The sequence below is a fragment of the Pezoporus flaviventris genome, unplaced genomic scaffold (genome assembly GCF_033815535.1).
Source record: "Pezoporus flaviventris isolate CSIRO_AGI_PZ_B2104156 unplaced genomic scaffold, CSIRO_AGI_Pfla_v1 ptg000072l, whole genome shotgun sequence".
NCBI classification, from domain to species: domain Eukaryota; kingdom Metazoa; phylum Chordata; class Aves; order Psittaciformes; family Psittacidae; genus Pezoporus; species Pezoporus flaviventris.
The window spans coordinates 1,362,609-1,378,823 of record NW_026892620.1 but is presented as its reverse complement, the minus strand read 5'-3'; the positions used below and the strand labels follow the sequence as shown (position 1 = coordinate 1,378,823).

General features: G+C 40.2%; 1 protein-coding gene across 7 annotated transcripts in view; it reads right to left on the bottom strand.

Annotated features, from left to right (window-relative positions):
- Window positions 1-312: 312 nt before the first annotated feature.
- Window positions 313-16,215, bottom strand: part of LIMS1 (LIM zinc finger domain containing 1) — a 75,433-nt gene continuing 59,530 nt past the window's right edge. For 5 of the 7 annotated variants that reach the window (XM_061472652.1, XM_061472654.1, XM_061472653.1 and 2 more), the window contains exons 3-11: window positions 11,796-11,862; window positions 9,602-9,722; window positions 8,737-8,886; window positions 7,414-7,564; window positions 6,507-6,599; window positions 4,891-4,939; window positions 2,663-2,738; window positions 2,204-2,395; window positions 1,674-1,811 (exon numbers count right to left, since the gene is read on the bottom strand). In XM_061472652.1, coding sequence (XP_061328636.1) covers window positions 2,248-2,395; window positions 2,663-2,738; window positions 4,891-4,939; window positions 6,507-6,599; window positions 7,414-7,564; window positions 8,737-8,886; window positions 9,602-9,722; window positions 11,796-11,862 — 855 coding nt within the window. In that variant the 3' untranslated portion in view covers window positions 1,674-1,811; window positions 2,204-2,247. Of the gene's footprint in view, window positions 1,812-2,203; window positions 2,396-2,662; window positions 2,739-4,890; window positions 4,940-6,506; window positions 6,600-7,413; window positions 7,565-8,736; window positions 8,887-9,601; window positions 9,723-11,795; window positions 11,863-16,215 lie in introns of all 7 variants that reach the window. The other 2 variants (XM_061472651.1, XM_061472649.1) reach the window with 1 other exon arrangement.

Genomic DNA, 16,215 nt, shown 5'->3' with positions numbered 1-16,215 from the left:
GGACAGAAGCTGTTGGAAAGGTGTACGTTTTAAACTGAGATGAGACACTTTCTTGGGGAAAACCCAGCGGCTTGTGCCAATGCAGAAAACATCCAGAAGAATCAAGCTGTTCTTCATAAAACAAACTGTGGTTTCTTTCATGAACCTGAGAACTAACTCCTGTGAGGTATTTAGGAAAGGCGCATGTCTCCTTTAAATCAGGATAATAAGGAAGTATTTACATACATTCACAGGTAAAAGCATAGGGAACCGAGAGAGCCTAGTTGCTTTCCCACCTTTCTCAAGCACTCATTTAAGAGAGGTTATACAAGGTTTCATAACATAGCCTTTATTGAGGACACTGGAAAGCAGGTGTTTTAAAGCAACTAATTTTTCATAAACAGGAAAGAAAATTTTACTTCCGATGATGTAATTACATAAAATCTGTTTAAGTCACTAATATATAAAAAATTAAAAAAAATACAATAAAATGCGTACTTCATAATGTAGTACCATCAAGAAGTCCTAAGTAACTGTATTTTCTATAAGAAAGGGAAAAATGAAACAGATTTGCATGGACAGAAGTCAATAGTATAAAACAATTCAAGGTATGTTATAAGGAATTCTGATGATTTGTGAGCTCAGTTCTTGAGGATGGCTATAGAAGTAGATCCTAGCAGGATCAAACCTTGTATATTTACACTCTTAGGTGTAAAAGTAATATTGCCAGTTCACTGAAATACGCACTTTCAGTACTGTTCTGAAAATCAATGAAGTCTAGAAGCTAAATTTTAAGTTCAGGTGTTCACATTTGAAATAAAATACTTCACAACCTGCATAATTAAGGCAAAGTATGTTGTCTTTTGAAAATACCTTGTATATATTTCTGCATAAAAATATGAAATAAAAAATAAAACTATATATATATTTAATAGAATACTGTTATGTATGGTCCAGCAGAATAAGGCACAAAAAGTAAATAGAATGCAAAAGCATATATAAAAGTTAATGTGTTATTTTGAGTGGATTATAGCAAAATTCAAGTAGTTCCGAGTATGCTCATTTCTTGCAATAGGAATACATATTTTATATACGTATTTCATGCTAAGCCTGATGTACAAAGATTCATCATGTAAGCATAATCTAAAAGAAGTAGGTCATTTGTGGAGTGACTGTATTTAGAAATCTGATCAAACCATCAGAAACAAGGCTCCTTAATGAGACAACTTGGCCTGAAATCTAAGCACATTTTTTCCAACAAGGAGAAGTATACTGGATTCTTGCCCAAGCCACTTGACTTGGGAACATTTTGTGTGCATGCTTAATATGAAGGTTAATACTTTCATTAATATAAACGACAACACATGCCCCAAAAGTTGGACGCATTTGCACAATTTCTTTTCACAGGTGTTCAGAAGCAAATTCTCTCTGTAAAATTCCAAGATGACTGTGCAGAATGGGCCACTTGTATCAGTTCATTATCAGGGTCAGAAACCTTTCAGGTGAGTGGGTATTTAAGTTAGTTCAGAAGTACAGTATGTTTATCAACAAATAAGCACACGTTCTCATGTAGAGAACAGAGACTCTTAAGACAATTTCATTAGATAGAAGGCATACATCATCATTTGTTGCCTTACTGCAGCCTCAAAACAGCCCCATTCCCCCCAAGTAATATGCATAGGATTTTCACAAAGGAGGAGGAGAGCAGATGAAGTCTTTACTTCCTTCCCAAAGTTTCAGCTAGTTTCTTCAGTCTTTTCTTCAGCTCTAGAGGAAACTTCTCATAACACTTTTTGCAGACAGGCTTCATATCAAACTCAACAAATTTATTCCTAGAATGACAAAGCAAAATACAGGCAAAGTTTTATCATCAGGGATAGCGAAAAATACATTTTAAAAGTACACTATTAAATGTGCGCAGGCAAAAAATTACAACTGCAGTTTATACACGTCTATGAAGTTACTTTTATAAGGTTATACACTGTAAGCAGTAATTACACATACCCTGTTGAATAAGTTGCCCTGTTTTTACCCAAATGCCCATATTTATTAACTGTGGCATTTAAAAAGCCTTTAAAAACTAACTGAAGAGCTAAACAGACTAAACATAAGATAATGGAATAACAACTTAGGATTTCAAGTTACAGTAGTGTGAAAAATATTTTGGTTTTGAATGCCATAAATTCATGCAAGAACTCAAAATAAAAGCATCCTTAGCACTGACCAAAGAAGAAAGGAGCAGAGATGGTGGTGAGAAGGAAAAAAAGTTTACAAACAGATTGGCTTTTTCTTTTTCTGCTTCTCTTTATCCTTTGCTTCACGTTCCCGTTTGGCAAGTCGTCGCTTAAATTCATCTGGCATTTTCTCATAACAGTGTTTGCAGACAGGTTTTAGATCAATTTCAACAAACTTATCCCTTTAGAGTTAAACACAGAAAAAATAAAGGACAGAAAGGGAGAAGAGTTAAGAACACCAGGTGAAGGAGACCTGAACAGAGAGCTGAACGAGATGTAATTTAGTAAGTGGAGCAAGACGAAGAAAGATGCGCATGTTTTCTCAATGCTGCTTTTATATTTTTTCATACCGTAACAGTTACACTATAGGAACATCTACACCCTGAAGATAAACACTGGTATGTTTTGAAGACATCACTCGAAGGCATCACTCTTACTGGTAGACTTACTTGAGTGTTAACTTAGTGTTGCAAGTTGAACAAGCAAAACAGTTCACACACCATGCCTTATTCAGAGCGGACACAACTAGGTGATGGGAAAAAAAAGGAGAAATCATTAACAAAAAAAAACACCAAAAACAAACAAAAAAAAATTTACAGGAATTTTAAGCTTACATGTTCATAAGGCATGAAGAACAGTCATCTGATTCTTTTATCAAGTATTATGGATTACCAGAATAACATGGCAATATGAGAAAGGCACATGGGAGTGTAGTGTAGTAGGACTGTGAGCACTGATAAAGCTGAGACAAGACCAGTTTAACCTCCTTCTGCCTCCGGTTTCTTGCCTCCACCTCATCTGATAGCATACTGACCTCAGGCAACTGTTCTATGAGGCTGTGTTTTCAACTTCATCAGGAAACTTTTTCAGCTGAAGACCAATCCAGCAAAACTGTTTAAGTTTTCATTTGGTTTCATTTCTCAGGTCCAGTTCAGACTGCAGTGCCATCAACAGCAGCACTTGCACAGCCCAAGAACACTGTTGGTAAATCAGCACTACCTAGGTGAAAATATCTATGGACTCAGGGAGTAAATTACTTGATCGAGACAAACTTGGACATATTTTTATTCTTTGCTTTGGAGAGAAAGTAAGTATTTCTCTTTGTTCTGTATCTCAATACATTTTCTGTTCTCCCTCTTTTTCAATATACCTTCTCAGTTTTCCTTGCCAAAATGTGTTTCTCTTCTTAATCCAAGTTAGAGGATGCAGGACAATGGTCTCATAAAATACAATATTTTGTCAACAACAAACAGAACCAGAGTATTATCGTGCAGAGCTTTTTTCCGGCAGTATGCGGCAAACACATCCACAGATGCAGTTATTCCACTGCTTGCCAAAATAGTACTAGTCTTTGATGAAAGTCTTTGCTCCCAAGCAACAGTCATAGACACTCAAAAACTGCTGCTGCAAATGTCTGTTTCACCCGTCAGAGAGAGAATAATACTGGATATTCATAATTTGTGACAGCAGTGTCAAATTTGTGTGCGTAAATGAAAGAAGAAATGTAATTGAAGACATACACTGATATTCAAGAAACTACTGCATTACACTATATTCTGCTCATTTCCACAGAGACCAAAACATACAACATGGGTGTCAGATAATAGGGTGAAAGGTTAGAATTATACAGAGATGTAGTTATGGGACAAACTGGATTTATTCATTCACCTCAAGTTCCAGTTTCACTCATATTTGCAGGATTTTATTGAAGAAGAGGACACTGTTTCCTCTAAAGTGTTTTGGATTGTTGTTCTGCAGGTCCAGCTCAGAAAATGTGGGGAAAGCACACCTCTGGAATGTAGGTCTCACCCTATAGTTACATGACTATAAACTAGTTTATGCCTCTTTTTACATGCTGGAGGTTTCCTCCTACTTTGCTAATGGCTTTGGCTTAGGCTAACATTATAGTATTTACTTCAGGCAGGGGTAAATAGGCACATAATGTTGCATTATTTCCGGTAGAATAATTTGCTTTTGGCGTTTTATCATACCTGGCTGTCCCAGAAACCCCACAAAATCACACCTGCCCTCAAAAAACAACAAACAAACAACAACCCCACCCGCAAAAAACTTAAATCACTTGCTTCCAGTTCTGCCACTTCTACAGGACATATCTTTCCAAGAATGATTTTTACTGGGTTTGTGACATTATCATCAGCCTTGATTTCAAAACACATGTTCCTGTGATACTCTAAGAACCAAACTGATGCAATGGGAACTAGGCACTTTTAAAAAGTCCCTTAGGGTGCCCACCCATGTTTTCAATATCTAAATACTTTTTCATATTTGGTTCATGATTCCTAAACTCGCTTAAGGAGATGCCTGTGTGGTCATTATCACCGTTACATGTGTCCTATTTTGGAAGTTGATGAGGCAAGAAGCCACTTTTGTGCATCTCCCAGAATTCCTGGCCTTTGCATGTCATTAAAGGGTTTCCAGTTGACCATGGTTCTCTTCAGACACTGAATGGTCTTCTACTGTCATGAAATGCTTGAAGTTTTCTTACCACTTGATCTCTGGCTAATCAGCGCTAGCCTCATCTCTGATCAAGTGAATGGGTGGTATTATTTTAATAAGAACAATCAAGGATGCAACAGGGGGCTGTTTTCCATTTACTTCCACTTTTAAAGAGGAATTCTATCAGTAAGGAACATTAAGGAAACAGAAAAGTGCTTACCATCTCCTTCAATCACACGGTTGCAGTGGAAACAAACATCACCAAAGAGCTGAAGAGGAAAAATAAGTGACAAATTTTTATGTAATGATTTTATCAGGGGAACTTCTGAAACTAACAAAATACTTCAGCTGATGGATGCAATATTTCAGTAAAATAAAAGAGAATGCTGGCAAGTCTGGTCTGGTTTTACAAGTACATTCTGCATCATCTCATCACAAAAAGTGTTTACAATATTAAAGATGAAAATATTTGTTTAACTCCAATCAATTTTGTTTTAACATTCTCTAATCCTGAACATTTGAAATATAGCAGTTGGTGTCACATACACATAGTTAATAACCAGCCAGTTTAACATTTGGACTTAAATGCATGACTAGAACAACACATTACTGTTTCTGGCAAAAACTGTAAGGAAATGTTATTTTTATTAAAAAAAGAGGAAAATTTAGGCCCAAAATTATTTATTCTATTTCAGGGCTTAACATTCGCCCACAACAGTTAAGAAGTGCCCAAAGTTTCATGTCTTTTCTTCTAACTGTAGAAGTTAACCTAGTAAAAGACATCCGCTCTACATACAGCACTTGCCTGGGATATGCAACTGCCCCATCATGGCTGCAACACTATTACTACTAATGTCACAGCATTTATTGTCTACAAGTATGCCAGCAACTTTTCAATCATCTGCCCTTCATCACTGGCAAATTAAGAATCCATCTGTAATTAGCAGGTGCCTTACAACTCCCAAATATAACCCTTACTCTTGTATTTATATAAATGAAGAGGTGGACATGACACAATGCTGACAGCTTCCAAATGAGAAAGGTCTATGCATCGTGATGCAGGACTACACAATCAAGGGAGTCTGGAGAGAGATGATTAAGCTCTCCACTGTGAGGGTAGTGAGGCACTGGCACAGGTTGCCCAGAGAAGCTACGGCTGCCCCATCCCTGGCAGTGTTCAAGGCCAGGTTGGATGGGGCTTGGAGCAACCTGGCCTAGTGGAAGGTGTCCCTGCCTATGGCAGGTTGAAACTAGCTGATCTTTAAGGTCCGTTCTAACCCAGACCATTCTGTGATTATATAATTTTATGCTATAGAACTCCTACATAAATGCAAGTGGTCACTAGGTGGTGTCATCTAACAAATTTAGTCTTTGCAATCTTCAGCAACCTAATGAATGACCTGGGTTAAAACAGTCAGTCAGTCCCCTTACTGCAGCAGCTGTAGGGAAAACCCCACTAGTGACTAGGGCCTTATCTTAAACCACAGCCACCGAGTGGCAAATATACCTCGGTTTCTTGGGAAAGACCATTACCTGCTATGATCTCCCAGACATATAAAAGCTTGTAACAGCTCTACTTAACTACCAGTAAGCTTGAAGAAAAACTCAATACTGATTGTCCTGGCTATCTATTGTGAAATACCTGCAACTTTCTTTCTCAATACCAATGTACAGAGAAACCCATATAAATTAACTGTAACATAACATGTGCTAATTGGCATTACACCTGCAGGTGCCTGTAAGAGGACAGATTGTCCATGGGTTCCCATCTCTACCTGATAAAATCAATCCATGAGTTTACTGATTAACACCAGTTTAAAAAATATTCAACCTTACCTGGTTGTAGTGGGTTTCACAATATGCCAAGCCTTTTCTCTCATAATGACGATGACCCAGGAATGGCTTTTCACATTTTGCACAAACAAAATGCTACAGAGAAAATTACACACCATTTTTTTATTATTATTTGGAAGTAATGATTTTTTTTTCTGGAAAGCAAACCAACCAAACCCAATGCTGAACATCACTGAAGTCTATTGAGCTAGCTGTCCCATTTTGAAAAGGAGAATTAAAACTTTCTCCTTTCTACATTTAGACCACTTAAAAGAATGTTCCTTTTAATGTCTTCAAGATTTCAATCCAAAAGTTACAAGAAAAAAAATCAAGCAAAGGGATTTCCATATGTTATCAATGAACAGAATGAAGAGATATTAAACTGTAGATAATGTGCAACATTATTACACTCCTGTGAAGACAACAAAAGGAATAAACTGTTTATCTTTCTGATTTCAATTGAAGATGTAGAACTACACATCTTGTACACGTGCCTGAAATACGAACTCTCACATAAAGTGCTTTAGAGATATTTACATGGCAGGTGACTGTGGAAGATATGAGGGCATTATGATGATAAGTAATACTGCGGTTGACTCAGAATTTTACTGCATTTCCACTCATACTACTTTACATTCTGAAATTTTCTTTTGTAAAGACCTCACAGTGCTTCCTTTGATAAACGATTTTAGTTTCACAGACAAACCTCTCCATAACATAGGAAATAACTCCTATCTCACCATGGAAGACTGGCCACAAGAAGGCCGAAAACAGGATTAGGAGAAGGTATTTACTGATCATTGCTGCATACTTTGCTAATCCTTTCATTGAAATTCATCAGCAAAATCACAGATAGGTATGTTAACATTTATGTTTGTAAAAGACAATATATCAATCATCTGGTATTTACCTCCACATGCCATTGTTTGCCCATAGCATTCACCACACGGCCCTCAATTGGTCTCCTACATGCTCCACAGATGGGGACGCCCATTTTGTCATGGCAGGGTAAGCAGTATAATTCTCCCTTCAATTCACGAGCATCAGCAGTAAGTTCCTTCCTGTTCAAAAGTTCATGAATTGAGAACATGAGTAACAGCACTGAACAATGTCAACTCCTGAGAGTTTCTGAAAAGAAAAAAATAACTTTTAAAATTTGTTTTAGAAACTGTGTTTGTCCTACAGTAATCCAGCAGCATCAAATATGACAGTTCAACACAGTTCAAGACTGATCACAACAAACTGAGAATAGGCTGCAAAGTGAGAGGCACTAAGGCACTAAGTCTCTGGAAACCACAATTGAGCTACTGGCATTCTGCATTCTGGTTATGTGGCACAAATGTGTGTGTGAAAGCTGTAGACATGTTCGGTTTATATTCTGGCAATCTTATCACTGGTTTATTTTAGATTTGTGTAGCTGTAACTGAAAGTAAAATGTAGTCCTCTACATCTAGGTACATTTTCCTTGTATCAAACTTCAGAGAAAAAAACCTATGGATTCAAATGAGCTAACTACATTTATTCATTGCCAACTGCAGAATCTCATATACTCTACTTTTTACTAATTTGCATGGTTAGAACGTGGCCATACTCATTAATGCTCTCAGCTGGTTGCCACTGACACAACTGTATATGTTGTTATTCAAATCAGTCTTTGCTATGGCAATGAAATAGTAGCTCCCTTTGCACAAGAAATAAACTAATAATCCATGCTATATCCTACAGTGCTCCACGGTCTGTGCATCAGTGCAGTGTAGAAACACACAGCTTCTGCAGTTGCAGAAGCTGATAAAATGAGACGGGAGAAAGCGTCCAAGAAAAAGATAAGCTTTAAAAGGACAGAACAAAGTTTGTGTGCCATTCAGCTAAAATGAAATAATATAGGCAAGATAGTAACTCAAGCAGCCAAAGAGGAACACTTTTCTTCTTCTCACAGCAGAATAACAACCTGTCATTTCGCTACTGCAGAAACCATTATCTGTGTCCATACTTTGTATTTTGTAAGGTACCACCCTGTTCTGCAGAGTCCAGTCTTTCTCTGCTCCCTGACAGATTGTTTGAACTCAAGGTCCAACCCCACGATCCCAAAAGCAGTAACACATACCCAGTTACAAGGCACCCAAACCCCACCCCTCTTGCCAACTGCACAGGAGAGGTTTTCACTTTAAGACGTAAACTGATGAAGCAAGTAAACTCAGCAGTTTCCCATTTCCCTTTGCAGAACTCAAGTTACCCGCAGTTTGCACAGTTGAAATGATCAGGGTGATAAGGATCATTTTTGAATATGAGAGGCTGTTCGTCAATAATGGCATGACACTTCTGGCAAATATACTTTCCCAGGCCTCTGGCTTTTTCCCTGTTATGGCAAGGACGGCAGAGATGTCTGAAACAGCGTAAAAAGAGAGGTTAAGTACTGCTACCAGGTACTACCATGCAAACTATAAGCCAAAATTCTGTCAGAACCTCCTTTCAGTCAGTCCTTTTTGGAGGGAAAATAGTCTTTAAAATGATTTCCTAGCTAGACTAACCAAGTTCAGAAGAGGCAGGGCGATCTTTTTATCTTCTATGACCACGGAAGCCTCATTTGAGTTTAAGCTGTGTTGAAACAGTTTGCTATAAATTCTCTTATTACACATATGAAGCCAATGGCTGGAAAATCCACATGTCAAACATTCTTCTGATCGCAGCTGGTAAAAATATCCTGGTCTGTGAAGGTTCCCACTGAATTTAAAGCAATTATTAATAAATAGGTGCTAAACAAGACTAAAACTGGAAACCTAAGTTGGAAAAGAAAGTAAACATTTCTGTGACAGAAATAAAGACAGTGCTTCTGTAACTGGATGTTTTCTCTCTTATTAAGCATAACAGTGGCCCCAAAACGTCACCGTGTTTGCCAAGAAATCTGGTGCTATTTTTTAAAGTGTGTATTCTAAAATTGCCGTTCTTAGTTTTGTGATGCACTCTTAGACTTTTCCCCACAAAAGATGCCTCAGTTTTTCTATCTCAGCTGGAAAGCTTCAGGAACCAAAACCTCTCAGTCGCCCCTCTTAGTCAATTTTATTCATGATCAATTAACAGAAGGAAGGGTGAAGATCTACCTGCCAGCATTCTTGACAAATCCAATATCAGCCAATACTTGTTGGCAGATATCGCAGCAGAAGCACTCCGGATGCCAGCTATTGTTCATAGCTTTAATAACACGACCAATAATGAACTCACCTGTAAGAAACACAACACCAGGATGCAAAATAACACACCAGACAAAGTTAAAGTCAACCCACAACAGAACTGCTAGAATGACAGCATCATCCTCTTCCTCCCCCCCCCCAAATCTGGTAGGATTTCAGTATCACAGTTCTGGTTCTGAATTCTGGAATTTGGGTTTGTGTGGGTTTTTTTTTTGCTACGGGTCAGAAGAAAATGTCGTGCTGATGGAGGACCTTCTGTTCTTTACAGACAAGCCCTTCTAGATGCACACTCTGTCTCCTCTCTGCAACCGTCCTGTATCAGTCCCTTTTCTGTTTTTACATCTCTTCTCAAGCTGTTCAGAACTATATGGAGTTCTTTATATAATATGTCTTTCTTGTGTCCTAATCATCTTCCTCCTTCTTTTCTTCAAGAAGATGACACCTTTAACTTGTCATGTACATAGTACTGGTTTCTGCTCTACTAGGACCAAGCCTTGAAGGGGTTCTATGCTCAAAGTACAATACAACTGAGCTTGGGTGGCTATGGACATCCTGCAAAACACCTCACATGGAGTCAAAACGCAAAGCTGCAGTAAAGCCGCAGAACAGTCATTCCAACACATACAGCTTCTGACCTACCACAAGGAATCCTGCCCTGCAAGGCATTAAAAACTAGCATGAGAACCACGGTTTTGCATGCAGTGTGTCTGTACCACACAGGCAGTGGAGCTATGTCCACCACACACAATTCAGTCATTCTCTATGCAGATATTACAGCCAAGGCCCCTGAGCAGTGCAAAGGCTCTGCCTAAAATGCATTGAGAGATCAGCTTCCCAGTTCTGTGGGAGGCTGAGTCCTGGCTTTGGAGAACACAACTCCCAACAGCTGCCAAAGGGAAATGATCGGGCAGGTAACTGACGCAGACACAGCAGACAGATGACATCAGGCATGCAGCTCTGTGGCGTTCCCATGAAGTCATAGCTTTTCAAGAACAAAACCCCACAGACTCCATAAATGTCAGGAATCCTTGAGGCCTCGTTGCTGACAACAGCCCAGTCGATTCTGGCTGTGCTTATGAAATCCAAGCAGTGGCAAAGCCCAGCTCTGCACAGGGCCTTGATGATGTTTTAAGGAAGCTGGTGCTACAAGGAGCCAGGGCAGAAGTAGTGGAAGCTGGGCCAGCTGGGCCAGAGAAACTCTGGAGATAGGTTATGTAGCTCCTCAGAAATCATCACTGACCCACTTCTTCCTCTTTCTTCTCCTGCTTGCTCACATCTGCAGCTTTAAATTCAAAGGTCTGTAACATCTGCTTCCCTCTCCTTTGGTGGTCAACCCCTCCCTCCACTCAGCAAAAGTCCTCACTGAGGTAACTGAAAGCAGTAGTGCCTTGTCAAAGTGCCACAGAAACACAAGAGCTTCCAGACCAGTGGAAACATAGTCAAGTACTGACTTCCCAGCCCTGCCCAAGAACAATGTGTCACACACAGGGAGGGAAAAATACCCATGCAAGTAATTACAGTGCAGCAAACACACAAGCATTTACATCAACAGTGGCAAATAAAAAGCAGCCCTCAGTGATATTTAGGGTGGACATTAGATGCTGAAGCCTTAAGGGTAAATACAACAGTGGACCAGCTGATCATCATTTGATTGTAACAGTAGATGTTGAAGGCTGTCCAAGCTTCCATGGGGAGCTGAACAGCATGTGTGGGTTATAATAGTCAAAGCAGATGACAAAGACTTGTTGTGGGGTTTCAGCTGCATGAGAAGGGCCAAATATGATCACATCCAGATGTATAGATACATATTATCAGAAGTTCATGAACAGTCTGTTCATTGGATCACTGGATCAACAGCTAAACTACTCAATCAAATAAGCAAACTTTTTTGGGTTTGGAGGGTTTTTTTACATTATACTGTTTGATGACCTTTATGAAAAGCAGCTTCCCAAACTGTCTGAAGTCTAGTTCATTCTGGAAGTTCAGATGCTCAGCTGCATAGGGCCATCTCCAGAGAACACACACACAAGGGTTGCACCTCTTCCCCCAGTGAAGCTCCCATTTGTGATCAGTGCACAGTGTTTCACCTTGATGTAAAACTCACCACACTGATGGCAGCAGGGGGCAAAAAGCATCTGAAAATCATGTTCACAGTACTTCCTCCCTTCAAACTGCAAATGGAAAAAAAAATCTGAGTGTTAGAGGAATGAAGAGCCTGCCTGTAACACAAATGCTGTATGTAACACACCAGTTTGTTTCCAGATGCAATTGGGTAGTAAAACAGACACAAAAACAGACTATATGTTAGGCATTAAATCCACCCACCTTAATTCAGCTACTACAATGCATGTAGTGTTAATAGCACACCATTCCTCTAATGCTGCTCATAGTATAAGGCATTTTCCGTCACCCATTTACATCACAAGAGACATCTGAATTTTCACAGACTGCTGAGACTCTGATGCAACTGGGCAAATTCTGGGCAGGAAATTAGCTAACAAAAAACTCTCATGGAGGGGAAGCATTTTCCCTGAACCCGTTTGATCTCTTTCTCACCCTACATTTCCTGCAAGAATGACCCAGCATACTGGAGGAAGTAAGTAGGAGGAGAGGAAGAACACCCGGAGACAGAAATCCTTGCAATTTGTGGAGCAGCACAGCCAAAACAAGAAGGGAAATAAGTTTTTTTTTTGTGATGCTTATTTCATAGAATCACAGAATCATTTAGGTTGAAAAAGACCCTTAAAATCAAGTCCAAATTTTAAGGAACAAAGTTCACTACATCTGTGAGATGATATAAGGAACTAATCTTAAGGGAGTTGGATCTTAACTTTATCACAGCTTAGAGAAGTTCAGTTGCAGTTCAAGCCTGCATAGAAAAAAAAAAAACATATGGAGAAAAAAAGTTCTACAACACTGCATTAGCAATTTAGCCAAAGAATATGTAAAAACATGCATGCAAGTATGTCCTGAATGCAAGGGAAATGTTTAGATACCTTCATGGCACATCATTTCTAGACACAAATGCCAAGTAGCATGTCAAAATCAGATACACAGTATTAGGTATGCTATAAAATGTTTGGATCTTAATGTCTTAGTTTAAAACAGTGGAAGAAGGGGGACAGCAGGAAATCCCACTCCTTTCTTTTTACTGGGCCTAAGAGAAAACAAAGCAAATAGCATAAAATAGTAGCCACATATAAAGTTTTGGTGTATGGAGGGAAACTACAGCAATGTGCTTCAAGATATAACCTGTTTAATATTATGAAATTCCAAGGATCAAATACAATATAAGCATAGTAATTACTCATGCAAGTAGCAGGATGAGTACATAATGAATAGTCTTGAGATCAGAAATTTAATTCCTTTGCCTGACCTGAATTGCACATACTAAGAACAGAAAGAAAGACATGTGTTTGATACAGACTGTTTCAGAAGTCTCTTCCAGCAATTTATCAGGTGGTTTTTTTCCAGTGTAACAGCCTAAAAAAGATGACTTTTTAAATTGGAGCTTTAAAATAAAAAATAAAAAAATTGAGAGACAGAGGGCTAATATTTTCTCAAACAGTAACAGGAATTACTGGTTTGTTGAATTGTGCTTGCTTCCTGCCAGGTAAAATCCTTTATAAACATAAACAAAATCCAAAAGCTTCCTGTTTTGTGTAAATAGGTGGTCCAATGGGTGATGCTTAGGTCTGCTTGGATTTCAGAGCCACCACATGTTGATCTGGGCGGACCAGACAGGTTTTCTTTCCCTCTGGTTTGTGTCAGGTAGATTGGTTTCTGTTCAGCCTTGTTTATATTTTCAACCTTAGTTCATTTGTGCTGCCTTTTGTGGATGACCGACAGCACATACTTTAACAGCAAGGTCATTTGATTGTTGTACGCTGGAGGTCCATGAGTTAAATGGCTCTGCACTGGACATTTCACTGTGACATAGCCTCCAGCTGATCTCCATGTTTTTAGCTAACTTAGTGGAAAGACATGAATAAAGATGCTTTTTCTAATGTAGTTTTTTGGTAAAGCCCATTTTAAGAAAATGCTCAAGGTGCAGCTGGAATAGAAACAAATCTGACAAGCACTGCAGCTGCAACATCGTTTAATCTTCCTACAGGTTATTACAAACATCTTAGAAAAAGACCCAAACTGAAAGGCACTCCCTCTCATCTAGGAGACAAAAGTTACGGAAGTACAGAAGCAGCTAGACTGAAAAAGACCTTTGAGATTATCAAGTCCAACCTCTACCCCGGGACTGCCAAATCCGCCACTAAACCACGTCGCTGAAGGCCTCATCTACACAGTTTTTGAACACTACATCTACACGGTTTTTGGAGTGATTCCACCACTTCCCTGGGCAGCCTGCTCCAATGCCTGACTACCCTTTCAGTGAAGAATTTTTTCCTAATATCCAGTCTAAACCTCCCCTGGCACAGCTTGAGGTTGTTCCTTTAAGCTACAACAAACCTATTGTGCTATCACTTGTTACTTGGGAAAAGAGATCAGCCACTTCCTCGCTCCATCTTCATTCCGTTTTTTATTGTTATTATTAACAACAGCAATAACAATAATAGTAACAACAGTAATAGGTGATATAGATTCCCCAGTTATAGCTCTTGTGGGTGGTCCATGAGGATTTTGCTGTACTACTTCTATTGTGGAAGGCACCTCTCTAAAGCCTTCCATTTCCCCCACCTCAGCACTGTGCAGAACAAGTTGGTTCTGAAAGCACCCAGCAGGTGTCTCTTAATGAATAGCTAGACCAGGAGTAAGACTCATCTCTCCTGTCTGAGGATGAGGTGCCTATGCTCCCCAGTGCAAAACACAGGCAGTCTCTAGTAGAAAAGTGCCGATCTTGGACTTGAGCGTAACACTGGATGGAGGAAATGCCCACTGACTGATTACAGTGGGGCCAACCTGTCCCTCTGAGCACACTGCCACTGAAAGTCTCCATTTACCCAGCTGTTCTGCTATTAGTATAGGACTGTGCACTGCTACCTGTTGTAAGACTGGAAAAACAGCTTTACAGAATCAACAGCTTCCAAGCAGTGGAGTAAAAGCAGACCAGAATTCACTTCACATGTGACAGCAAAGCATGGAGAGTTTAGAAACTCTGCTGGCATGTGCTTATGCTAATTTTTGTTTAGGTTGAGTGCATAAGAAAGCATGCTGAACTGATGATACTGGGCAAACTGGAACACGTATCCCAGCAGCTCCTAACCCCACAGTTCCCATGCAACATAAGGCGCACAGCTCTTGCTTACTCCCTTACTCCAGCACTGGCTGGATACCAACCTGTATTATCATTTCTACCACAGGTTCACGAGGACACCAGCAAAATTCCTGCTTTGCTGTGCAAACACCAGGCTGCTCATGGGCACTGCTCCATGTGCCTCTGCTTGTCCCTGGCAGCGGCTCAGCTCTGTTGCCAGACCAGGCGAGCTGTGCTGATCCCTGCAGGCAGCCCAGAGACATGTCCCAGTGGCAGTAGACCCACATTGGTCTGACCAGTTCAGCCTCCACCCATGGAACCACAGCGTGAAAGCTTATCACAGCAGCACGTGACAGCAATGTGATAAGCAGCTTAATGACTAACTGGGGGAACTCTGCAAGGCTTGCAATAGGCAGGCAAAGAATATGTGACTTCTTATTGGTAAGAGCTGGATATCATTTCCAAGGAACACCAGCTTAGCCAAACCAGACGCAGAATAAACACAAATTCATGCCGGGCAACCAGCAATGCCTGCATTTACCCACAGAGAACCTACTCAGAAACATGTTACCTAGGCACAAATCCAAATGCATCCATCTTCTCAAAGAGCACATTATGCCAGCCTAAGGAAGATACCCTTTCTGCCTATCTTCTCCAGTACTTGTTCTTGACAGTGATACAGATCATGTCAAGTCTTCAGAGCACTATCAGCCATTTCCTGAGGACTGGCCAACCTAAGCCCATCCTCTACCAGATTAGGGCCGTCCCTCCCTCTCCCCCAAACGCAGTATGTTCTCATTTCTAGTACCCAGGTGCTGAATGACAGAAGAGAAAGCTGTGCCCTTGTCGATCATCCTCCCTAAGCAGCACCACCAGGAAACAAGTTGGGGTTCCTACTGCAATCATCACACTGGCATCTCCAGTGCTAAGTGTGAGTCTTTCTGGCAGCATGAGACATGTGGATACCCTAAAGTGTTCAGAGACAGAGGAGAAGGCCCTGCCAAAGACTTCCCAGCTGAAACAGCCCCAAAATCATGAAGACTGGGACGGCATGGACAGCACTGACCTGTCCACCCTCTTGAAATGCCCTGGACAGGCCAGTACAGATGGGGGAGCAAGGCTGGGTTAGGAACTGTAAGCCACCACCTGAAGACTGTCAGAGTGCTTAAACAGACCAGAAAAGTACCTCTCTTCAACAGCAGCAGAGAGACTTGCCGATGTGGATTAAAACTGCAAGATCTTGTGCTGGACACCAGAAGGGCTAGAGGCAGACTAGAAGGGCTAGAAGCAGAAGGGTGATGTGAAGCTCACGCCA